The 25,751-nt window shown below is 37.1% G+C and overlaps 1 protein-coding gene across 4 annotated transcripts in view; it reads right to left on the minus strand.

The window, feature by feature from the left end:
- Positions 1 to 25,751, minus strand: part of SLC17A1 (solute carrier family 17 member 1) — a 49,355-nt gene that overhangs the window by 17,478 nt on the left and 6,126 nt on the right. For 3 of the 4 annotated variants that reach the window (XM_014734226.3, XM_070244153.1, XM_070244152.1), the window contains 8 exons: positions 19,684 to 19,856; positions 12,751 to 12,984; positions 12,579 to 12,666; positions 12,138 to 12,224; positions 8,839 to 8,957; positions 8,574 to 8,735; positions 7,140 to 7,272; positions 6,900 to 7,047 (listed from right to left, as the gene is read on the minus strand). In XM_014734226.3, coding sequence (XP_014589712.2) covers positions 6,900 to 7,047; positions 7,140 to 7,272; positions 8,574 to 8,735; positions 8,839 to 8,957; positions 12,138 to 12,224; positions 12,579 to 12,666; positions 12,751 to 12,984; positions 19,684 to 19,856 — 1,144 coding nt within the window. The remainder of the gene's footprint in view (positions 1 to 6,899; positions 7,048 to 7,139; positions 7,273 to 8,573; positions 8,736 to 8,838; positions 8,958 to 12,137; positions 12,225 to 12,578; positions 12,667 to 12,750; positions 12,985 to 19,683; positions 19,857 to 25,751) is intronic. The other variant, XM_070244154.1, reaches the window with a different exon arrangement.

Below are 25,751 nucleotides of genomic sequence, written 5' to 3' on the forward strand. Positions count from 1 at the left end.
ACGGGCACAGATTGGGGCAGAAACTGTCAATTGTCCCCAGTATTTGTTGTTCCCTTTTTCATTTTAGCAATAGAAACCTGGGGTTTCAGTGGGAATAGGGCCACTGATGCCTTTTGTGAACCCTTGTCACTTTTGCCTTCATGAGGCCCTATTCAAAAATATTAAAAGTTATATCTTATGACTCTGTGTGTGTGTGGAGGGACTTTTCAATTTCATTTAAATTGTCAGCTTCATTGTCATGAAGTTTTTCATAAAATGCTGTTTTCTTCATTATGTACTAAGACTTACTATTATAATGCACGCTTTTTCATTAGTGATGTTGATAATTTTCCTCTTTATTTTTCTTGACTAATTAATTTTATTAATTTTCAAAGAACCAACTTTTGACCTTGTTGGTTTTACATATTATTTTTGGTCCTAGTCTTTGTAATTTCTTTCCTTCTGCTTTCTTTGAGTTTAATTTGCTCCTATTTTCCTACCTACTTGATACATGATTATTGATTTTAAGACTTAATTGTCTTTCAATATATATGTTTAAAGCTATCTATTTGTTTCTGGGCATTATTTTAAAAGCTTCCCACATGCTTTGACGTTATATTCATTATAATTTAGCAAAAGTATTTTCTAATTTCAATTGTGATTTCTTCTTCGACCTAAACAACACTTTCAAAGTAACAGGGGTTATCTATCTCTTGCTTTTGATGGCAACCTTAATTTCACTGTGATCAAAGAAAATATTCTGAATTGTTTCAGTCATAGTAAATTAATTGCAGGTTGCTTTATGACCCAGCATCTTGCCAGTTTCAGGAAATGTCCCACAGGCAATTGAAAAGTATGTGAGTTCTCTCCTTGTTGAGTGCAGTGTTCACATGTCAATTAGGTCCACTCTGTTCATTTTCTTGTTCTAATCATCTATATCCCAACTTTCTGTCTGCCTCTTTTTTTTGTACCAGCTATTGAAAGAAGTGTGTGAAAGTCCCTTCCTTCATTGCAAATTTGTCTAGTTCTTGGAGTTCTCTCAATTCATGATGAATATAAACTAAAGGTATATTATCAGGTTCAAACATAAGTAGAATTCTGATATTTTTCTCTTTACCATTATGAAATATCACACTTTGTTTCTAGTAATGCTTCCTCCATTAAAGTCTATTTTATCTGATATTGACATAGTTATTCTAGATTTCTTTTGGTTAATACTTGCTTGGCATATCTTTTCTGTCCTTTTATTTCATCCTTTCTGTATCCTCATGTTTAATATGTGTCTTTTATTTGCAGCATAGAGCTGCATTTCCTTTTTTATTGAGTTTGACAATCTTGATACTTAATTGGAGTATTTTGTACACATTAATTTAGTATAGTTACTGATATACTTGTGATTCTCTTTGTCTGTTCGCTACTTACTTTTTATTTGACCTCCTCTTTTACATTCCACTTTTTCTTTCTTCTAGATTAATCCATTTTAATTTTATTTTCCTTCTATAACATTACTTATTGTTTCTTTCAAGCACCGAAGACGTTAAAACATGCATTCTTTACTTAAGTATATTATAAATTATACTTTTACTATTTTCTCTATAACGCCAGAATCTTAAAACGTTTTTAACTGTATGTATCTTCCTCCTGCTCTTTGCATTATTTCATCCTGTATTTTAATTCCCTGATGCATGTTATTTCTGTATACATTTCAACTCACAAGGTACTCTCTGCTGCTTTTAAAGATCAATAGCCTCTGTAATTGCAGCCATATTTACTCTCCTATTGCTCCTCCATCCTCCTTGCATTTTCAGGATTTATCAGGGATGATTTCTTTTTGCCTGAAAAATTCCTTTTAGTATTTCTTTTAGTGAAGATCCGCTGGTGACAATTTCTCTGTTTGTCTGATAACCTCTTAATTTTGCTCTGACTTTTGACAAATATTTTCACTAGGCATAAAATTTTAGGTTGGGATTGACTTGTTTTTCAGTACTTTATAGAGCTCATTTCATTATCTTCTGGTTTTCATGATTTCTGTTGAAAAGTCAGATGTTAGGCTTACTATTGCTACTTGAAAGTAATGTGCCTTTTCTCTCTAGTTCCTGGTAAGATCTTTCTCTTTGCCTTTGGACTTGCTTAATATACATATAGACATATATTCAACGTTTTATCATGGTTGAAATTCACAGAGATTTGTGCATGTGGTTTATTTTCTTTATGTTTGGATTATTTGGGGCTGTTTTCTCTTAAAATATTGCTTAAGTCACATTTTGTCTCTCCTTTCTTTCTGAGACTCAAGTAAGATTTGTTAGCCTTTTAATTTCATTCCACATTTCTGTTACTCTCTTTTCTTTATTTTCTATTCTTTTTTTCTCTATATACTTCAATCTGGTCAAATTCTTTACCTTTTCATCTATTTTCTTCAGCTTTTCCTTTGTTTTATTTGGTATATTATTAATCATAGATATTTTGGAGTTCATCTTGCCTGGTAACTTTAATGTCTGTGTCAGTTGTGGGACTATTTTTAATGGCATTTTATGGTTCTTGATCACATGGTCCTATCCCTTGGCATGCCCAGTAATTTTTATTAAATGCTGGACATTGTGAATAAGAAGCTATTCGGACTCCAGAATATATTATACTTTGCCAGAAAAGATTCACCCTTTTTCTCTAACAGTTATTTGGATGAGGAGGGAGGGAACTGATCATTTTAATCTAATTAGGGAATGAGCTGAGATGACGCTAAGTTTCAATTTTGATAAGACTCAGTTCACCTCTGGTACCACCCTGTTCCTTGGGTATAGCCCTCAGAGGTGTTAAATGGAGAGCTCAGTATATTCAGCTGGAGCCCTCCAGGCCCTGGTAGATCTTAGCTCCTTAGCATGGTCAGTATGAGAAATTCTCCCATGCTCCTCATAGGTTTTTAGCTTAGAATTTTTGCCCTTTGCCCCAATGAACTTCAGAATTCAACAAATATCTCAAGGAGAGAAACTGACTTCGTGTTTGAGTTCCCTTAATTTTCAATTTTGTCACTCCAGCACTGTGCAACTATCAAATGCTTGGTTAATTTCTCTATCCAGAGCAGCAGCCTTCTACTAGGGCCAAACCTGGATTGCCAGTCTTTTGCTAATTCCCAGAATTAGCAAATGACACCAAGGAGAAATTGGTGGGCACTTTCAGTTCACATCTCGGAGGTGCTATTCCCTGGTGTCTATGGTCTTATTGCTACTGTCTGATGCCTTTTAGTGAATACTTTTGTATTTTATCTGGACTTTTCAAGTTTTTGCCAGCTGGAAGGTCAATCATCTACAATCTGCTCAATCCCATGTGGAAGTTGAACAATTTCCTCAAATTTTGCTTTATGGTTGTAAAATGTTAGATGCTTAGAAATTTAGAATATTATATCTTCCAGTAGATCAAAATAATTATAAAATATCCTCCTTTTCTTTAGTAATGTATCTTGCCTTAAAGTCTACGTTGTCTGATCTATTTTCCTTTTAATCTATTACATTTTGGTTTTGCTATCCAGATTAATGTAAAATTTGGAAGATTTAGTCCTTTTATATTTCATGTCTTTCTGATACATTTGACTTAAAATGATCATCCTAATTTTTCCCATCTATTCTATGTTCCTTCTTAACTTCATTATTGATTTCTTTTTCATTAATTGCTTCTTTAAAATATCATCTCCCTTACATTTTTACTATCCCTCAGTAGTTACCCTAGAAATCAAAACATGTACCCTTGACTTATTTTAGTCTAATATAAGTTAATAATTTTTACCAATTTTTATTAATGAAATCACCTTAGAACACGTAAGTTCATTTATATCCTCTCATCTTTTGTGCTATTTATTTTGTGCCTTTTAGTGTACACATATTTTATACCCTATAAGGTATTATCGTTTTTGTTTTGTGAATTCTGTGATTATTAGATTTACTCCAATATTTTCCCTCTTCCTCTCTCTTCATTTGTCCCTGTACTTCTATGCTTTTTCTGTGATTATTTTACTTCTGCCCAAAGCATTCTTATTTAATAATTCTTTCATTAGAGGTCTGTTACTGATGAATTCTCACCATTTACCTGAAAATGTATTTATATACCTTAATTCTTTAAGGACTTTTTTTGCCAGATATAGACGTCTAGGATAACAGTAGTTTTTTGCACGTTACACATTGGTTTCCAGCTTTCATTGTGTCTGTTGAGAAGGCAGCTGTCAGTCATTATTGCTCCTTTGAAAATAATGTGCCTTTTGTATACGGCTGTTTTTAAGAGCTCTCTCTCTTTCTCTCTCTCCTGTCCCCCCCCCCCCCCCATTTTTGGCAGTTTTACTATGACAAATCTAGGTATGGTTTTCTTTCTATTTATCCTACTATATATTCTGTACCGTGACATCTTTAATTACTATATTCTCTTCCCAGATTCAGAAGTCTTTAGCGCACTGTGGCTGTGGCTGTGGAAAGAGGTGCTTTTATTCCCCAGTCAGAGATATAAACAGAATTCCCAGCGTCAAGAGTACTGAGTGCCATGAGAATTCTTCTGAAAACCATCACACACCCACAGGACAGAGAGGTTCACTGACCTGTGAGTAGCAAGGCTCCATCCCTCATGCCACCCAGTCCCCAAAAAGTAAGTATTTTATGTTGGGAATGAAAACATTGAGGTTGTTTTAATGCAGGACAATCTTCTGGACACCAATCAGCTCTAGAATTGCTTACACTTTAGCTGCCACAGCTCATGGTAGAAAGCATTTTGGAAGTGTAAATAGCCACTGAAGCACACTTTCAAATTTATTGATTTTATATTTTGGCAGAACATGATTTAGTAGAACCCAAATAAGATTCAAACGTGTGAACTATAATTTAGTCCTATATGGAGGGAAATTCAAGGGTTCATGATCCATTCATCATTCAAAAATAATTACAAGCAATTAAAATTATTTTTGGAGCCTCCCTTTAAGAATGTCAAGGGGATGGCAGTGTCTTCTTAATGCATCACAAAGCATCTTTAGAATCCTCTGTGCTTTTCTACTCTTGCTACCCCACAAAGAGATGGCAGCCATTAACATTCCCAGGTCTCCTCTGTCTCACTCACTCTCAATTCCCAAACAGTATTCGCATATAACCACATCTGTATATCTCTTCTTCTTCCTGCCATACTTTCTTTCTTGCCGCCTCTGTTCTGCTCAAACAAATGTAATCCCTTGTCCTACTCTTCAGTTCTAACAAAGACCAAATTACCCTAAGAGGACAATTTAGAAATTTATCCTCTAAGGGAACTCTCTTTAATAGGCAAGGGCAGCATATGATTAGGAACATTCTTGCTTAAATAAATTTTGTCTCCATCCTATTAATAAAAAATAGTCTAAGCAATACAAATTGATATGGTTGAGATATAACACACATATGCCCTAAAGATTGAGGATGAACTAGTTTAAGAGACTAAGAATTTTCCCAAATTGTATTTATTTATTCTCTCTGACTCTACAAAATTACCTGGCTAACATGAAATTTGGGCCCATTGGAATGATGCAATTCAGGCCAAGTCCTGTGTTCCCCAAACCGTCGCTGGCTGAGATATTTCATCCTATTGACCAGGTGCTGGCAAATAACACTAGTGAGGGAATGATTACAGCTAGTCAGCTTTGGAGGCAGATAAATCTAGGTATGAACCCTCACTCTACTTATTACTAATCATGTGACTTCATATAAATTCATTTTCCTGGTCTTCTGTCTCCTCACCCACACTATGTGGATAGTGTTATATCACTCACACTGGGGCATGACAGGCACACAAAAAATACTCAATACTTCTTAATGCATATTTATAATTTCCTTTATCCATTTGTATATATGTTTTTAATTTACCTGTTTTTCAAAGTGCATATGGCTCAGTTGGTATTGTGCATTGTATATCAAACAATTCTTTTATGTCTTTATACAATTCCAAGTATTAATCAGAACACCTGCAGGCATTTTTAAGGAGCGTCTCGGAACTGAATAAATCAAATGGATACATGTCTTCATTGTGTAGATCTGATGGGCAAGATTCTTTAAAGAATTGTGACAGTGGATTATTCTTGATTGATTTTGCCTCTCTACTTCAGGACCACTGCTTTACAAAACTTCAGAGAATTCTGTTCATATTGGGTCTGTGTTCTCCAGGGAGTGCTAGCCCCATAAAGTACAATGTGAACAGCATCCCCTGGAGTTGTGCAAATGACAGAGCTGCTTACATTAGTCGTACTTATTATATCTCCCCCCCAAAAAAGGCATAACATAGTAAAAAGAGCAAAAGGTTTTTGCCAAACAGATCTGGATTGATATCCTAGGTAAGATCCCAAACCAGTGGTGAGATCTTAGGGTAACGATTAAGTATCTGAACCTCAGTTTCTTTAGTTATAAAGTGAATAGTGCTAATTGATAGGTTGTCATGAGGGTTAATAATATATAAACATGCATACAACAACAATATCAATGGAGTAGCTAGCCCTTTGTGCAGCGTTTGCTATGTGCCAGGCACTATGCTATGTACTTGACCTATATTAACTTATTTAATCCTTTTAATAACCCCCCAAGAGGTAAGCATTCTCTTCTTACTCCCGTTTTGTAGGTGAGAAACAGGCACAGAGAAGGTAGGTAATTTGCTTGAGGAAAATAGTCATGATGCTATTGAAACCCAACAGTCTGACTCTAGAATCTGTGCTTTTAATCATTGGGCTATACTTCCCCATATATATACATGAGAGTTGCTTACATTTACATATATCATTAGGTACATAATTATTACTTAAGCTATATGTCTGACCTATATTGATGCTTCTTCAGAACTTTTGGCCTGCTGGCCATGAACTCCAAAATAGCTGAAATTTTAAAACACCCTGGAGAGCTTGGATACAAAAATGAAAGAGATTTTTAAAACCCTACCTGGGAGCAATCTCCAAGGTATTTACAATCACTGCAACCATAGTAAAGCTTCCTGTTGCACAAGCAAGTATCAGGAAAATAATAGTGCCATAGAGGCTGGAACTCAGGTAGAGTAGGCATACACAGAAGAGGGCAGGCAGGAGAAGTCCTGGGGAAGTGATTCAGATGACACAGTCAGGTGCATCCTGAATATGGCGGTGAGGTACACCAAAGTGCTTGAATGTTCTGTCTGTTGCTTACCTAGCATGATGAAGAGTTTCCGGATGTTAAGTATGCTGAAAATATTCCTGGATAGGAGGAAGTCTGACATCTGACCTGCTAGGAGACCAAAGATCCAGGAAAACAAATGCGGGAGGGCAGAAAGCAGCCCATTCTAAGGAGGAAATGTTATTTGAGAGTGAGTAACTGTACTCACGATGTACAGTAATCCCTACATTGAAATTCAGTATCTAAAATTTGTGCTGTCATGCAGGAAAACATCAGCATACATCCCCAGAATTGCCGCTGGGGCCACGCTACCCGAAGGAAAGAGGAAAATAGTTTCGAGGTCAGAAACAGTTGTCACAATCTGTCTAGTTCTCTATTTTTAGTATTATGGGACGTGAAAGAACTGGATAGTAGAGAGGAAGACTATGTTGGGAATGGGAAATGCTGGCCCTGGAGAAAATGATAGAGATAATAATGATAGCGATTGCAGACAGTCATATGGTGCTTATTCTGGACCAGCAGCTGTTAATCCTTGCAACAGCTCTGTGGTCTCATGGAAGATAAAATTGAGTCAGAGAGAGCTTAAATGATCTCACTGTTGGGGCCGGCCCGGTGGCGCAGCAGTTAAGTTCGCACATTCCGCTTCTCAGCAGCCCGGGGTTTGCTGGTTCAGATCCCGGGTGTGGACATGGCACCGCTTGGCATGCCATGCTGTGGTAGGCATCCCACATATAAAGTAGAGGAAGATGGGCACGGATGTTAGCTCAGGGCCAGGCTTCCTCAGCAAAAAGATGAGGACTGGCAGTAGTTAGCTCAGGGCTAATCTTCCTCAAAAAAAAAAAAAAAAAAAAAAAGATCTCACTGTTATACTAGCCCCTAGGCTGGGTTACTGGAGGCATTATTACAGAATGCCTTAAGGTGGCAAGCCCAGACTCCATATCTAAAGGAGTCTTTTCTGGTTATTGTGGCATCAAGCAGCAGAAGGGTCCAGGCATCAATGATTCTCCAAGTCAGAGAAGCAATGAGAGTGCCAGTCCTTTCAGAGTAAGACCTGAGTCATGGGTTCACAACCTAGGACTCATTGCCTTACCCCAGGGGAGAGGATTGGTATGAGCTGGGCAGGGTGGCAGGGCCAGGCCAAATGACTTTCAGGGAAGGATCCAAGTTCCTGTAGGGAATGATGGCATTGAGCCTTAAAACAAAAGGGCAATCATACAGTGAATGGGAGGTAGGGAATCTGTGGGAACATGGGTAAGTGTGTATTATTGTGGGAGTACAAGATACTGTGTCTACGCTTTTTGTTCTGGGCAATGTTGACATAAAAATTGGAAACAGTGAGTCTCTAGGGAAAGAACATCAACTAAACAGCCTAGGGGTGGGCAAGAGCTAAGACTAGAGTCATGAGAGATAGAGGAATGAGCACAGAGTCCTTCACAAAGTTAAAATGAAAACAGAATTTATACTTACCTCGTTTATATTAACATGAAGCTTGGAGTTGATAAATGTTGGTGTATAGAAAAGTATGATGGTACTTGACCAGAATAAAGCAAAAATACACATGCAAATGGCCCAGAGTGGAAGAGACTTAAGCATATCCTTGATGGGCAGAGAGTATTCACTTGAGCTGACCTAGAGAGGAACCCATTAATACTCAGCACATTAGGACAAGCTGGAACACATTTCATTTGGTGCAGAATCTGGGAGATACCAAAGTGGAGCGTCTGTGTTCTACCTGTTGGACGTGGAAGGATGTGATGTATTCCTTCTCACTGATGCTCATACATGGGTGGTCCTTTGGCTCATCATAAAACAGAACAAACCAGAGAAGACTTAGGGTACAGCCACAAGCACCTATCAAAGTAGGACAAGTTAGAATTGGAATTGCTTCTGTCTGTAGTGGGTCTCTTTCCCAAACTGGCATTTTTTATTATCAGTCTGAGAACCTGGACCTTCTTTTTCTTTTTTGAAATTCTGCACCAAGGCTCACATTTTTGACAGGCCTCTCTGTATCTACAGCTGCCTCTCCCTACAGAATGAATTTTACGGAACTGTTGGTAAGCCCTCTGGCCTCTCCCAATCTCCTAGCCTCTGTCTCCCTCCACTCACGACAACTTGGCCTCCCTGCTCGAGGCCTTCATCTCTAGAGATTTATAACATATTCCACCATGAAATTATGGCACTGCTGAGCCCACATAGTATTTGATAATCCTTCAGTTTGAGAGCTAGGCTTTAGCCATACTCTTAAGACACAGCCCAGGCCTCAGGGATTGTTCAACTCCTATAAAAGTTTGCCAAATTAATTGTTGTTTTCAAGTTTTATATGCTAATGACTAATCATAGGGAATCCTCTGTTAGGACAAGAAGTATGTAGTGCTCATTAGTCAGTCTTCCGGGAATGCATTCATTCATTTGACGAATATTGATTCAATGCCTATTATGTATCATGCACTATTCTAGGTACTGGAGATACATCAGTGAATAAAAGAGGCAAAAACCTCTGCCTTCATAGATCTTACTTTCTAGTGTTTGAGCAAGAAAGATAATAAAAAGTAAATGAGTAAAAGATATTAAATGGCAGAAATAAGAGCTATGGAGAGAAGTTATGGGGGGATGAGGTGAGGAGTGCCATCCTCAGGGAAGGCTGTGACATGGATGTGGGGCAAGGACACTCCAGGCAGAGGAAGCAGTAAGTGCCAAGGCCCTGAGTTATGAGGCCAGTGTGACTAGAGGGAGAACATGGGGCTCAGAGAAACTCTGATGGAAGCCATAAGTGATCCTGGCAAAAGCTATCTTGATGGAGAATGAGTCAGACATTAGTTAGATGTGAGTCAAGGAGAGAGTGGGAGGCTAGGAAATGGGGGCAGTGGGTACAGACAGGTTGTACAATAATTTTGACTGTTAAAAGGGAGGTGACAAAAGAGCAGGCAGGCAAAAGGGAGCCACTTTAGAGATTTGAGTAGAGGCGAGAAGTTTTGAGAAGCTTGAAATAGTCTTTGTGGAGAGAAACGTGGCAGGACAGCCAGGCAATTTTAAGTGCAAACGTGAGTGTGTGATCCAATTTGCTCTGTTTGGTAATTTTCTTCAACAATTATCAGTTGCTTAAAGGCAGATACTATTTTGTTCCTTAAAACAGTATCAATTTAGATTTATTTAACTTTATTAAGAATAACATTAAATGGAGCAAAAAAAATTCTTGGTTTTAGTCTTGCCTCTGCCCCTAATGTGGGCAGGTCATTTCACATCTATGGGCATTGTATGACTCATTGTAAAAGAGTTATGCAGGCAGATACTTAATTCTCTAAACCGCTGCCATCCAGGTAATGGCACTTTTCCTCTATTCTAAAAGGCATATGAATCAATTCACAGTAAAGCTGTTATCATGATATAATGTGTAGTCCCTTCTTCCGGGTTCATGGAGTCACTCATGATAACCACAAGTGACATATGTTGTTCTATACATATGTATGATGTTGAAATAGGAATACAACATGAATGTTGGAGCTCATCCAAACTTTGATCAGCAATACTGGGCAGCATTAAAAAGTTTTTCTTACATGGGGCTGAAACTTTACCTCCCTATAATTTCTGCATATTCATTTTAGTTTTGCAGTGCAAAACTAAATAGGAATTCCTGTTGAAATAGGAATACAACATGAATATTGGAGCTCATCCAACCTTTGATCAGCAATACTGGGCAGCATTAAAAAGTTTTTCTTACATGGGGCTGAAACTTTACCTCCCTATAATTTCTGCATATTCATTTTGGTTTTGCAGTGCAGAGCAGGTATGCATTTCTCTTAAATGACAGTAAATGACAATGCATACTCTCTCAAATTTTCCTTTCACCAAGCTAGACAGTTCTAGGCTTTGCAGTCCCTTTCCTGATACAAGGTTTGTGTACGATCACTATACTGACCATTACTTACTAGTGATGACTAATATAGTGATGAAGAGCAAAGAAATTTCGAGGATGGAAGACATGTTTTCATATTATGGATCTGCGGTTTGCTCACTGTGTGTGTTGAATGTCTTCTATTTGTCCCCCTGGATCCACTCTCAGCCTTCTTTACCCTGCTTTGACCACAGATGGCTGACTTGAATGAATATCCTCAGGCCTCCAAGTGCTCTACTTTCCAGATGGATTTGGCCAACAGAAAGCCCAAGTAGAAGATGAGGGAGAGAGAGTTGAATGAGGTTAGGGTGTCTCTTCCCTTAGTTATCACCTTCCTAGCGTTATCTCAATCTATATGCCCTTTTATGAAAAATCATGAGTCTTCTGAAGGCAGCTGTCTCTACAGGACTCTCTCCTAATGGATTCCCATCCACTACTCCCTTGCTTTCCCCTTTGGACCTGGGGATGCTAACAACTTCTATATTGCTAGCACCAGATTACTGTACTATCCCTGTGATTCTGCCACATCTCTTACCTTCTTTTTAATCACTTTGTAAATAAATCCTTCTGATTAAGCCTCTATAAGTTTCCTTACCTATCGAATGGGCATTATAACAACTATCCACAGTCCCTTATCCATAAGTCTGAAACCAAGATCTGAACGCCAAAAGTGATTTTCTAACTTATTTGGAAACTCCAATCCTTTGTAGCTTTTATTTATTCAAATTTGTGAGAATTTCACATTTTACTTCAGAGATCAGTGTGTTTGATTATGAGACAGTGTTTCAGATCATGCTTGGGGTGTTAAGTATAAACAGTATACTGATCACATTATCTTTCTGAAAAGTGATCTATTTTGATCATCCCTTTGCCCAAGAGTTTCACATAAGAGGTATGGATCAGTAGCACCTACATTATAGAACTGCGAAAGTTATGTACAATAATGCACGTACAGTTATGCGCATGATTCCTTACTTGTAATAAGAAATTAATGAATCTTGACGTATCTTTCCTTCAATGGGATTCATGATGTTTAATTTCATTAACTTTATATAAAGTATTACATTATATTCAACTTCTATTTTTAATTTTGTCTTAGGTTCTGAGTAATGACTGGAATTTTATAGAAAGATACTCACCCATAATATAGAAGACCATGGGCCAGCCCAGGGATTTACAGATGAATCCAGTCGCAATGAGGGTAATGAAGGGTCCCAGCATAAATCCTAATCAGAAGGCACAAAGAACATCCCTAATGAATGGAAGTATCTCAAAGTAGAGATAATATATCCTCACAGTAGCAAAGAACATTTTCCAGTGAAATAAATTTGTATAGCATAACACTGAATAGAAGAAAAGAATAAAATATTGGCCTTTTTCCTCTTTTTTCTACTGTTTGAGCTAAGGAAGCCTCTTCTCCATTCCAGACAGTTTCCACATCTTTAAAGTGAGGATGCTGGAATAGATGGTTTCGGAAGCCCTTGACAGTTTAAAACACACATGTTTCTTATGGCTCTAGGGAATAACATGATACAATGAGGTGACAATGGTATTCAAATATTCTAGGCCCAAGTCATTACCTGATATACTAATAGAGGTAAGTCGGCCTCGTTCCAAGGGAGGAGCCCATTTGATCCATATTACTTGCTGAGCTGCTGCTACTGTCCCCTGAAATGCGACGGATTAGGACATTTGATCTCTGACACTTTCTGTGAATTTAAACCCTGTTCAGTTTTTGCATTATCTTAATACCTGGGCTACTCCCTGGGCTACTCGGCACACAATGACCAAAGTTTCTCCAACTTGAGCTGCCAGTGGGATGAACAAATTAATTAGAGAGCTGACAAATAATGTAGAGCCAACCATTTTCTTTACGGAGTATATTCCAGATAAGTATCCAGCAGGAATTTGGAAGATAACTGAACCATAGAAGATGGAACTGAAGATGATCCCCTGGATTTCAGGGCTCCAATTATACACGGGGTTCTGAAAGAAAAGAGGAGATAAATCTAGCTGCTCTGCATACTGGTGATTTACCATGATATTCAGGGATGTGGGAAAATTGGTCTTCCAGCTCACCCTGTGTAAAGTAGCTCCCTCTGCCTAATATTCTCTGTCATGGGAACTTCTTCATTCTTTTATAACATTATTTTCTGTGTGTAGTTACGTTTAATCTTTGGTATCCTCAACTGTAATGTAAAGTCCTTGCAAGTCAAGGGTACCATCTGTATCCCCAGTACCTGTCACAGCATAAGCATTTAATACCTGTCTCTTCAGTGTTGCTAAACTACATGTAAACGTGTCTGCAGAGCGCTATATAGTATGAGATCTACTTCAATCATTAGATTGCTCTTGCCTCTTCTCTTCTTCTAACTCCTCCATTAAGTTAGCCTCATTCACAAAACAACACTTGTCCACATACGCACCGTTCCCGGAGAGAAAAATAGCCATAGATAGAAGATCAACTCATGATGAGATGTTCTCGGGCTGAACTATGGAAATAATTGGGTGGGACAGTGAAAGAAAAAGGCCATTTCTCTTCTTTTGCTTGGCTCTGATGTGGCCTGTTTTGTTGTCTTTCCCGGGAGTGGATTTCTCTGTCAATCCTCAGGTTAGGGAAGCTTCTATGGTTTTGTTGCACTGTTAAAGTTGGTCCAAGAAATTCTTAATAATGAACTTATGGTTGAGACTCTGGGGAGCAGGTTGCATGTGATTTTTGGCTCACTGGAAAGGGAGAAACTTTCAGGATAGTAGATGAGGGCAGGATAAAGCTTCTTTGGAAGCATCCAAGATAGTCCCCTTCTCTAAACTTTCTCTGCTAGCTGCATAATTAAGAGGAATATATTAAGTAATGAAGGATTTTATTGAATAAGGAGTTAATGGTCCAAGTGGTATTTTTGGTTGAATACGAAATAAGGAAATAGGTAGGAATCTATGTGTTTGTTCTCTCATCACTAATATCTTGTCACCTTCTTTCCTCTTTTTTTCTCCCCTTCTCAAATCCCTGTCATCCTGTGGCTGTGGCCTCTGGATAGTGATGTCTCTGTCTGAGAGAAAAAAGCTTTCATGAGAGCTCTGGTAAGAGTACCACTCTGAGGATATCGAATAATAACAGTGAGGGGCATCCATAAAGTAGCATGGAAGGGCTACTGGAGGGGCATGGAAGCTCCAGACCTTTGGTGAGAGGCTTTCCAGAGGATGGAACACAATGCTCTTCCATGTTTTTTTAAATCACAGGAGTTGCGCCATGGAAATCAGTACTCACCCTTACCTACATCAGGTGGTCCAGCACACATTGATTCAACCTTCCCTGTGCACGTGAACACATCACTCAAAATCTTGGGTTGTTTTTCTTATACCCTAAAGCCATCACTCTTTAAGAGCCATCATTCTTTCTCTTCTTAGAGAAAGAGCCTACCATAATTGGATTAAAACCACTAAGCTCAGACTGAAATTCCCCACACCAGATGGATAAAACCTCAGTTGATATTTCCCTATTTAATGCATTAACTAGTTGTCATTGAACAAAGTATTCCACATATAAATATATAAATTACCCTATATAAGTCTTAGGAATAAATATATATTCATCTGTATGAGTCATATAAATGAAAAGCAAATAGATGATGCCCCAATAGGTAAAATGCACTAAGGATATCAATAGATAATTTACGAGAGAAAAAAATGGACATGACCAATAAATATAGGTCATAGAAATACAAAAATGTGCAATTCCATTAATAATAAAAGAATATTTTACAGTTATGGCAGAATTTCTAACTATCAGATTGGTAAATTTTAAATAGAATAATGATACCTACTCCTTGGCTATTGTGGCAGGGGGAAACCCTATTACAGAATACTCCTTGTTCATGTGTATCACCTTCATTCTCATCTTCCTTCCTTTTCTTTTCTATACTCAGTGTCCCTTACTGTGCTCTCTGTGGTTCCTGTTCTCTCTTGTTTTCCTTGTTATTTTGTCTTTTCTTTTCTAAAATCTTCTGTCTTGTTTTTTCATAATCCTTTACTGAGTTCTCTCAATTTCCTTTTTTCATTCATCTGCTGTCTGAGCACAGCCTGGTCATCTCTACTTTGAGCTCCTGTATATGCTGCATGGTGGTATTCCTTCTGTAGCTATAATTGCTGTGCTAGTTTTTAGGCTCATTTTGTAATTTCAGGTTACAATTTAGATCTGCTTCATGGAAACAACTTTCTGAGTTTTCATATTTTAGGATGATTATATACTCTATTTCTTCATTTCTTCACTGAGTATCTTTGTATAACAGCAAACAGAATTTCTTTTCTGTGACTCATACTCGAAGAAGATCAATTTTCCTGGATTGTAGCAGGAGGTCCCTTGGTGGGGGTGAATGGACCAGAAAAATGTTCCAAGCTCCACAGCTTGAACTCCTTCCTCTGTTGCTACAGAGAGGCATATAAAGTATGGTCCCCTGTGAGCAGCCATTTCTCTAGGAAATGCGGTTCTCAATATTTAAACCAAAACAATGGAATACTACAAATATTTAAGAATATAGTTCAAGAAAAAGTTTTTGAATGAGATAGATTTGTTTTTTTTGTGGGGACTATTGGCTCTGAGCTACCTTCTGTTGCCAATCTTCTTCTATTTTATGTGGGATGCTGCCACAGTGTGGCTTGACGAGCGGTGCTAGGTCCATGCCTGGGATCCGAACCTACAAACCCTGGGCGCCAAAGCGGAGCACGCGAACTTAACCACTATGCCACTGGGCCGGCCCCTGAATAGATAGGTTTCAACAGATTTTTGAGGTACAATTGACACAATAAACTGCACATTTAATCTTTGGCATAATGGATACAACTTGATAAATTTTTAAATATGGGTATACTCATGAGACTATCACCACAATCAAGAGGATGACCATACTCTTCACCTCCAAAAGATTCTTTACTATTTTTGTAATTGCTACTTCCTGCTCCTCCCCTATCACTGATCTGCTGACTCTTACTATAGCTTAGTTTTCATTTTCTAGAAGTTTTATATAAATGGAGTCAGACAGTCGGCACTATTTTTTTTTCATCTAGCTTATTCCACTCAGTATAATTATTTTGAGTTTCATCCATGTTGTTCTGTGTATCAATAGTTCATTTCCTTTTAGTGCTAAGTACTCCATTTTATTGATGTACCAGAGTTTGTGCATTCATTCACCTATTGATGAATATTTTGGTTGTTTCCAGTGATGTGCAATTCTCTGTATGAACATATACTTTCAATTCTCTACAGTAAATACCTAGCAGTGGAATGGCTGGATCATATGGTAGGTGCAAGCTTAACTAAAGTGGTTATACCATTTTCACCAGCAGTGTGGGAGGATTTCAGTTTCTCCACATTCCCGACAACACTTGGTATGTCCAATTTTTATAATTTTAGCCATTTGAATTGCTGTGTAGGAATAAATCTTTGTGGATTTAATTTGCTTGTCCCTAATGACTAATGATTTGGAGCATCATTTCATTGGAGTATTTGCCATCATATATCTTCTTTGGTGAAGTGTCTGTTCACATCTTTCTTCTGTTTTTTTTTATTTCATTTGTATTGAATTTTTATAGAATTCCTTTATTAGATATGATTTGCAAATATTTTCCCCTGCCTCTGGGCTGTCTTTTCATTCTCTTAACAGTGTACTTTGAATGTTGATGAAATCCAATTTTATGTTTGTTCTTTTGTGGATCATGAAAAAATCAGTAGCTCATATGTGTGTGAGTCTATTTCTGAACTCTATTTCATTATTTTTCTGTCTTTATGCTAATACCACACTGTCTTGATTGCTATAACTTTATGACCACGCTTAAAATCAGGTAGGACATGTTAATCCCACAACTACTGATTTTTCAACAAACGTTGAAAGACAATTCAGTGGAGATAGAAGAGTCTTTTCAATAAATGGTGCTAGAACAATTGTATATCCATATATAAAAAAGGATCTTCAACACAACATATACAAAAATAAAGTCAAAATGGATCATACATGTAAATGTAAAACCTGAAATTATAAAACTTCTAGAAGAAAACATAGGCAATTATTTTTTACCTTGGGCTATGCAAAAATTTCTTAGATGTAGAAAACAAAACCACAACCTACAAAAGAAATGTTAATAGAAGTTCTTCATGGAAAAGGAAAATGACGTAGCTCAGAAACATGGGTCTACACAAAAAAGGAAGAGCACCAGAAAGGAATAAATGAAGGCGTAAATTATTTTACTTTGAATTGATCTAAAAGATAACTATTTGTTTAAAGCAATAATGTAATTATGTATTGGGTATTTATAGCATGTGGATAAGTGAAATAAGTAACATCGGTGTCACGGAGAATGGGAGAGAGGAATTGGGAATGCTCTGTTATAGAGTATCTATACTAAACATGAAGCAGGATAGTGTTATTTGAAGGTGGATTTGGATTATTAAAAAATGTATATGGTAAACCTAAAGGTAACCGCTAAATCAGATTTTTTAAAGTATAAATGATACATCAAAAAAAGAGAGAAAATTTAATCATATACTATACTCAAACACAGAAGAGCCAAAAAAAGGAATGAAAAAAAGAAAGGAAACCAAAAACAAATGTAAAAAACAGAAAACAGTTACCAATTTTATAGTTTTCTATCTCTTGTTTCAGTTCTAGCAGTTTTTGCATTCTGTATTTTGATGCTTTATTGTTAGGGACATACATGCTTAAGATTATCATGTCTTCTTGGAGAATTGATCCCTTTGTCATTAAGTAATACCCTCTTTATCTCTGATAATCTTCCTTATTATAAATTCTGCTTTGTCTGAAATTAATATGGCTTCTTCAATTTTCTTTTGATTAGCGTTTGCCTGGTTGCATAATGTTTGCATCTTTCTTCATCCCTTTACTTTTAATCTATTTGAGTCTTTGAATTCAGAGCAGGTTTCTTATGGACACCACATTTGGGGATTTTTATCAAATCTGACAATTTCTATCTTTTTACTGGTGTATATAGACCATTCACATTTAAAGTGATTATTGATATAGTTGGACTAAAATCTGCTGTCTTTTAACATTTCTTGCATGGCAGGCCTGCTGGCAATGAATTCCCTCAGGTTTTATTTGCCTGAAAAGTCTTTATTCTCTTTCAGTCGTGAAGTATGTCATATGTGAAGTACGTCATATGTGAGCCTAGTTCTGATGATTATGTAAAAAAAAAAAAAAAAATCAAGGCACAATACCTTGTATATAGAGCATTATTTTTAATGTAAAAAAGAGTTAAAATAAGAAAATATGTTCAGATTTGCCTGTGCATTGGATATAGAATTCTAGCTTGGCAGGATTTTGTTTTGTTGTTGTTTTTTTGTTTTTTTGTTTTTTTTACTTTCACCGCTTTAAAGATTTCATTTCTCTCTTCTGGTTTGAATGGTTTCTGACAGGAAATCTTCTGTAATTCTTATCCTTGTTCCTCTGTAGGTAAGGTTGTTTTTTTCCTCTGGCTTTATCAAGATGTTCTTTTTCTCTTGGTTTTCTGCAATTTAATTATGTATGTATGTCTAGGTGGTTTTTCTTGTTGTTAATTATTTTTCTTTTTGGTATTTATCCTGTTTGGTGTTCTCTGATCTTCTTGGTTTTGTGGTTTGGTGTCGGCATTTATTTTGCAAAGTTCTCAGCCATTAATTTGTAAAATAGTTCTTCTTGCCATTCTCTCTGACTTCTCTTTCTGCGGTTCAAGCCATGCACAAGTTACACCTTATGATACTGTCCACAGTTCTGGGATGTTCTGTTAAGCTCCACCCCCCCTTCTCTTTTATTTCAGATTGGGGAGTGTCTATCGATCTATATTCAAGTTCACTGATTCTTTCCTCAGCTGTGCTGAGATTACATACGAGCCCATCAAGGCGTTCTTTCTTCTATTAAAGTTGCCTTGATTTCTACTCTTTGTTTTTAAGTCTTTCCTATAGTTTCCATCTGTCTACTGACATTACCTATCTGGTATTGTATGTTGCCAACTTTTTCCATTAGAACCCTTAACATATTAATTATAGTTATTCTAAACTCCCTGTCTGGGAATTCCTACATATGCGTCATGTGTGAGCCTTGTTCTGATGACTATGTAAAAAAAAAGTCAAGGTGCAGTACCTTGCATATAGAGCATTATTTTTAATGTAAAAAAGGAGTGAAAATAAGAAGATATGTTCATATTTGCCTGTGCATTCATAAAGGAACATAGGAAGAGTAAAGTGAAAAAGTATTCTTCCCACTCATTTCCATTTCTTCCTGTACTACATTTTCTGACAAGTAACAACTCCTTACCTTTCAGAGATGAAATTAAATGTGTAAATATATGGCCTGGTCAAAACTTAAAAAAAGAGAATGTGTCTTGACTTTCACTTCTGTTTTAAAATGCTTTCCCTTTTTTCTCTTGTCCCAACTTCTCAATTCTAAAGAGGCCCTAACTTTTGGTTTTTATTCTTCTTCACATAAAGGGATTCACACAACAAAGCCCTTCACAATATTGAGGCATACTTTAATCAAGGACATGTTTATTTAGGTTACTACTAGCAATGTAGATCAAAACTTAAGCTTCTTTTTCTAATTATTACTGTCATATCGATTATGATAACATTCAATCTCTATGCAAATTAGTTAGGAAAATGGGATTTTAAACTTATGACTGTGGATAATATTTTCGATATACCTTTATGTTATCCAGGAGCTCCTCTGTGGAGGTATTGGGTAAACCGTGTGGATCCGTCCTGTTCACCATGACTACCATTGTGAGGCTCACACACATGCGTTGTGACATTATTAATACATTACAGACATGCAGGAGGAGAGATAATCCATAGCGGAAGGAACAAAAACTTGGAACTGGGAAGTAGAACAGAAAGTGTTCATTGTCAACACAGTTAAAAGCATACTTTCACTTTCAGAGCGACCACTCAGAAATTTGGAGATCTAGATACTAATTTAAAATTTTATCGCACTCACTGACCTTTGAGAAATTATGATACAATTGAAAGATGTGTGACTGATCTAATAATCCCCTACTCCCTTAAAATATAATCCCAACTGGAATGTCCCAGAAAATTAAATCAGTCTTCCAAGTACTTTGGCTCATGTCTATTTTAAAGGACCACTTACAAATACCCTGGGTTACTATGGAAGTAAGTCCCCTTAGTAACAACAAAGACCATCTCTCAAGGAAACTGCTTCATTCTCCAAACTTATATGAATAGCCTGGTTGAGAAACTCATGTATGCACATTGCAGAGAAAAATTGCATTTAAAAAAATGTAAAGTACTTATTGAGGTAGTTTCCAGCTAGAGTAATCAGTGTAGTCTTGGTGTAAGGCCAAACAAATTCATCAGTGGAAGAAAGTAGGGAGTCCAGAAACATATGCACATATGGTCAAATACTTTTAAATAAACGTACTAATACAATTCAGTGGAGGAAAGTAGCCTTTTTCAACAAATGGTATTTTCCCAAGAAATGTAAAAACGTATGTCTACAAAAAGACTTGTACTGAAATGCTTATAACAGCTTTATTCAAAATAGCTGAATGTTTGGAATGGATGAACATACCGTGGTATACTAATTCCAGGGATATCACTCAGAAATAAAAAGGAGGGAAACACTGACAGAATCAACAATCTGGAGGAATCTCAACAAAAACATGCTCAGCTGAAGAAGTTAGGTAGCAAAGAGTGCACACTATAGAAATCTATTTTTATGAATTTCAAAAACAGGCAAAATTAATTTATGTGGCTAGATATTAGAATAGTAATTCCTTCTAGTGAGGAGGACTGGAAAGGGACAGGATGGGACTTTTAAAGTAACGTAATGTTCTATAAGCCTTGTTTACAAGTTTATACGCTAGTCAAAACTCATCTAAATGTACACCTAAGATCCGTGATTTTATTGTATACACTTATACCTCAATAAATATTAAAAATATATTGAGAAACTATGATTGCATATTAGATTGGCATAAGCACATAGATTCAAAAGCACATTTGTTGGCAAGCGTGAAGGAGAAGAGAAGTGAACCTACATTGTTACAACTCAATGGAGGGTAATTTGGTGTAGCTTTAATTACATTTTTAAAATGTCTGTGATTGGTATAAAGAAATGAATTTGACTTTTAAATATTGATGCTATATCCAGCCAGCTAGCTAAAAGTTAATTTGGGGAGGTTTTCTACGTAGGGAGTATGCAAATAACGATGATTTTATTTCTTATTTTCCTATCCTCAGATCTCTAATTTCATGCTTTCTTTGGATCAGAACCACCAATGTATTATTGATTGCACCAAGCATCTCTGGTTTTATACCATTGTTCCTGATTTACACAGAGTGATTCTAATGATTTTACAGTTTGGATAATGTTTGTTGAAGGTTTTGTTGTAGATATGCTTTACAAGGTGTGTTTGTTTTCTATTCCTGTGTAAAAAATGTTTCCACAAACACAGTGGCTTAAAACAACCCCCATTTATTAGCTCACAGTTCTGTAGGTCAGAAGTTTAGCGTAGTGTAGTTGGGTTTTCTGCTTATGGTCTTAAAGGCTGAAATCAAAGGATCAGCCAGGATGAGTTCTCAGCTGAAGGTTCTAAGGTAGAATCTATTTCCAAGCTCATTTAGGTTATTGGAAGAATTCAATTTTCTGTGGGTGTAGTACTGAAGTCGCCATTTCCCTGCTGGCTGTCAGCTAGGAGCTGCTCACAGTTCTGAGAGGCTGTTCATGTTACTGCTCACATGGACCCCTTCAGTTCCAAAGCCCGCAAACAAGAATCTCCCTTGTGTTGAATCCGTCTCACACTTGAATCTCTCTAACTGCTCTGTCTCTGACCCCCTAGACCCAGATTTAAAGGCTTGTGTGATTACATCAATCCCCCTATTTTAAGATCTGTTGATTTGGGACAAAAACTACGTCTGCAAAATCCTTTCAAGCAGCGCCTAGCTTAGTGTTTGCTTAAAAAAATGGAGGAGGGTGCATGTACATCAGGGACCAGAATGTTGGCAATCTTAGAATTCTGCCTAGCACAGCCCACCCTGTGGGTCTCAGAAGATTAATTTTCATCCCACATGCATCCCACTTTTATCTCATCCCAAGGTTCCTAAAAATCTCATCTCATTACAGTATCAGCTCAAGTCCAAAGCCTCATCAAAATCTCATTAGTTCAAAGTTCAAAATCTTATCATCTAAATAGTTTCAAACAGGTGTGGATAAGAATCCTAGAAGTCATCTGCTCTGGGGCACATCTCTATATCTATGGACTTGTGGAGCTAAAGAGACAAGTTGTATGCCCCCAGTGCTCCCCCTATACAATTGTGGGACAAGTACAAGATAATTGCTACAGACATTGCAGTTCCAGTGGGGGCAAATGGAGAGTAAAAAGGAATCATTTATCCATAGGGGTTTTGAAGTTCGGCTAGACAAATGTTGGATTTTTCTTTTAATAAATACTGAATTATTTTTCCTATTATATAAATAATATGTGGCAGTCTTTCTAGCTTAATTTTTGTGCATGTCCTAATTATTTCTCTAGAAATGAAAGCGCTGGTTCAAAAGTGTTTACATTTTTTAAAAATTATTTTGTCGAGGTCATATTGGTTTATAGTATTGTATAATTTCAGGAGTACATTACGATATATCAATTTCTGTATAGATGGCATTGTGCTCACCACCAATAGTCTAGTTTTTATATGTCACCATACATTTGTGCCCCTTTACCCCTTTGGCCCCCTATCCCTAGCCCCTTTCCCTCTGGTAACCACTAGTCTATTCTCTTTATCCATGTATTTGTTTATCTTCCATATATGAGTGGAATCATATCATCTTTGTCTTTCTCTATCTGGCTTATTTTGCTTAACATAATACCCTCAAGCTCTGTCCATGTTGTTGCAAATGGGACAATTTTGCCTTTTTAAGGCTGAGTAGCATTCCATTATGTATATATGCCACATCTTCTTTATCCATTCATCAGTTGATAGGCATTTGGGTTGCTTCCTTGTCTTAGCTATTATGAGTTAATGCTGCAATGAACATAGGAGTGCATAGATATCTTTGTATTGTTGATTTCATGTTCTTTGGATATATACTCAGTAATGGGATAGCTGGATCATATGGTAGTTCTATTTTTAATTTTTTTATAAATCTCCATACTGTTTTCCATAGTGGCTGCACCAGTTTGCATTCCCACCAGCAGTGTATGAGTGTTCCCTTTTCTCCACATTCTCTCCAACATTTGTTGGAGTGACTTCAGTTTTTTGGAATAGTTTGAGAAGAATAGTTATGAAATCTTCTTTGAATGTTTGATAGAATTTTCCAGAGAAGGCATCAGACCCTGGACTTTTTTTTTTTTTTACATATTGGCACCCGAGCTAACAACAGTTGCCAATCTTCTTTTAATTTTTTCTCCACAAATCCCCCCCAGCACATAGTTGTGTATTTTTAGTTGTGGGCCCTTCTAGTTGTGGCATGTGGGACACCTCCTCAATGTGGTCTGATGAGCAGTGCCATGTCTGTGCCCAGGATCCGCACCAGCGAAACCCCTGGCTGCTGAAGCGGAGCATGTGAACTTAACCACTTGGCCACGGGGCTGGCCCCAATCCTGGACTTTTGATTTTTGGGACATAGTCTTTGTGAGGAAGATTGGCTCTGAACTAACACCTGTTGCCAATCTTCCTCTTTTTGCTTGAGGAAGATTTTCACTGAGCTAACATCTGTGCCAGTCTTCCTTTGTTTTATGTGGGATGCCACCACAGTGTGGCTCGATGAGCAGTGCTAGGTTCGCACCTGGGATCTGAACCTGCACACCCCAGGCCACTGAAATGGAGCACATGAACTTAACTACTAAGCCACCAGGCTGGCCCCGGGAGGTTTTTGATTACTGTTTCAATCTCTTTACTTGTGACTGGTCTATTCAGATTCTCTATTTCTTCTTGATTCAGTTTTGGGAGGTTGTATAAGTCTAAGAATTTATTCATTTCTTGTGGGTTATCCAATTTGTGGGCATATAGTTTTTCATAGTATTCTCCTATAATCCTGTGTATTTCTGTGGCATCCATTTTAATTTCTCCTCTTTCATTTTTAATTTTATTTATTTGAGCCTTTTCTCTTTTTTCTTGGTGAGTCTGGCTAGCTAAGAGTTTGTCAATTTTGTTTGTCTTCTCAAAGAACCAGCTCTTACTTTCATTGATCCTTTCTATTGTTTTTTTATTCTCTACTTCATTTATTTCTTCTCTAATTTTTATTATTCCTCTCCTTCTGCTGACTTTGAGCTTTATTTTTTCTTTTTCTAGTTCTGTTAGGTGTGATTTAAGATTACTTATTTGAGATTTTTCTTGTTTGTTGAGGTCAGCCTGTATTACCATAATTTTCCCTCTTAGTACTGCTTTTGCTACATCCTATAAGAGTTGATATGTTGTTTTCATTTTCATTTGTCTCCAGTTATTTTTTAATTTCTCCTTTGATTTCTTCATTGATCCAATGGTTGTTCAGTAGTGTGTTGTTTAGTCTCCACATATTTGTGACTTTCCCAGCTTTGTTCTTGCAGTTGATTTCTAGTTTCATAGCATTGTGGTCTGAAAAGATACCTGATATAATTTCAGTCATCCTAAATTTATTGAGGCTTGCCTTCTTTCCCAACATATGGTCTATCTTTGAGAATGTTCTGTGTACACTTAAGAGGAATGTGTATTCTGCTGTATTTGGGTGGAATGTTCTATGTATATATCTATTAAGTCCATCTGGTCTAGTGTTTCATTTAAGGCCATTGTTTCCTTGGTGACTTTCTGTCTGGATGATCTATCCATTGACAGAAGTGGGGTGTTGAGGTCCTCTGCTATTATTATGTTGCTGTCAATTTCTCCATTTAGGTATGTTAATAGTTGCTTTATTTACTTTGCTGCTCCTGTGTTAGGTGCATATGTATTTATAAGTGTTATGTCCTCTTGGTGGAACATATCTTTTATTATTATCTACTGCCCCTCTTTATCTCTCATTTATCTTTTTTACCTTGAAGTGTGCTTTGTCTAGGTTTGGCAACACCTGCTTTCTTTTGCTTACCATTTGCTTCGAGTATTGTCTTCTATCCCTTCACTCTTTGCCTATGTTTGTCTTTAGAGCTGAGATGTGTTTCCTGGAGGCAGCATATTGTTGGGTCTTGTTTTTTAACCCATCCCACACTCTGTGTCTTTTTGTTTTGTTTTGTTTTTGGGTTTTTTTGGTTTTGTTTTTGAGGGAGCTTAGCCCTGAGCTAACATGTGCCACCAACCCTCCTCTTTTTGCTGAGGAAGACTGGTCCTGAGCTAACATCTGTGCCCATCTTCCTCTACTTCATATGTGGGATGCCTGCCACAGCATGGCTTGACAAGTGGTGCATAGTTCCACACTTGGGTTCCAAACTGGTGGACCCCAGGCTGCCAAAGTGGAACATGTGAACTTAACTGATGCACCACCAGGTTGGCCCCCACTCTGTGTCTTTTGATTGGCGAATTCACTCCATTTACCCTTAGAGTGATTAATGTTATATGATGGCTTAACACTGCCATTTGTATCTTGTTTTCCAGTTGTTCTATATTTCCATTGTTTCTTTTCGCTTGTATTTCTGACTCCCATTTCAGTTTGGTGATTTTCTGTGATGGTTTTCTCTTCTTTTATGATTTGTGGCTCTGCTTTGATTTTTTTTTTTTTTTTTTTTTTTAGTGTTTACCATGAGGTTTGTATAAAAGATCTCATAGATGAGATAGTCCATTTTCTGAT

This window comes from Equus caballus, chromosome 20 (assembly GCF_041296265.1).
Source record: "Equus caballus isolate H_3958 breed thoroughbred chromosome 20, TB-T2T, whole genome shotgun sequence".
NCBI lineage: Eukaryota > Metazoa > Chordata > Mammalia > Perissodactyla > Equidae > Equus > Equus caballus.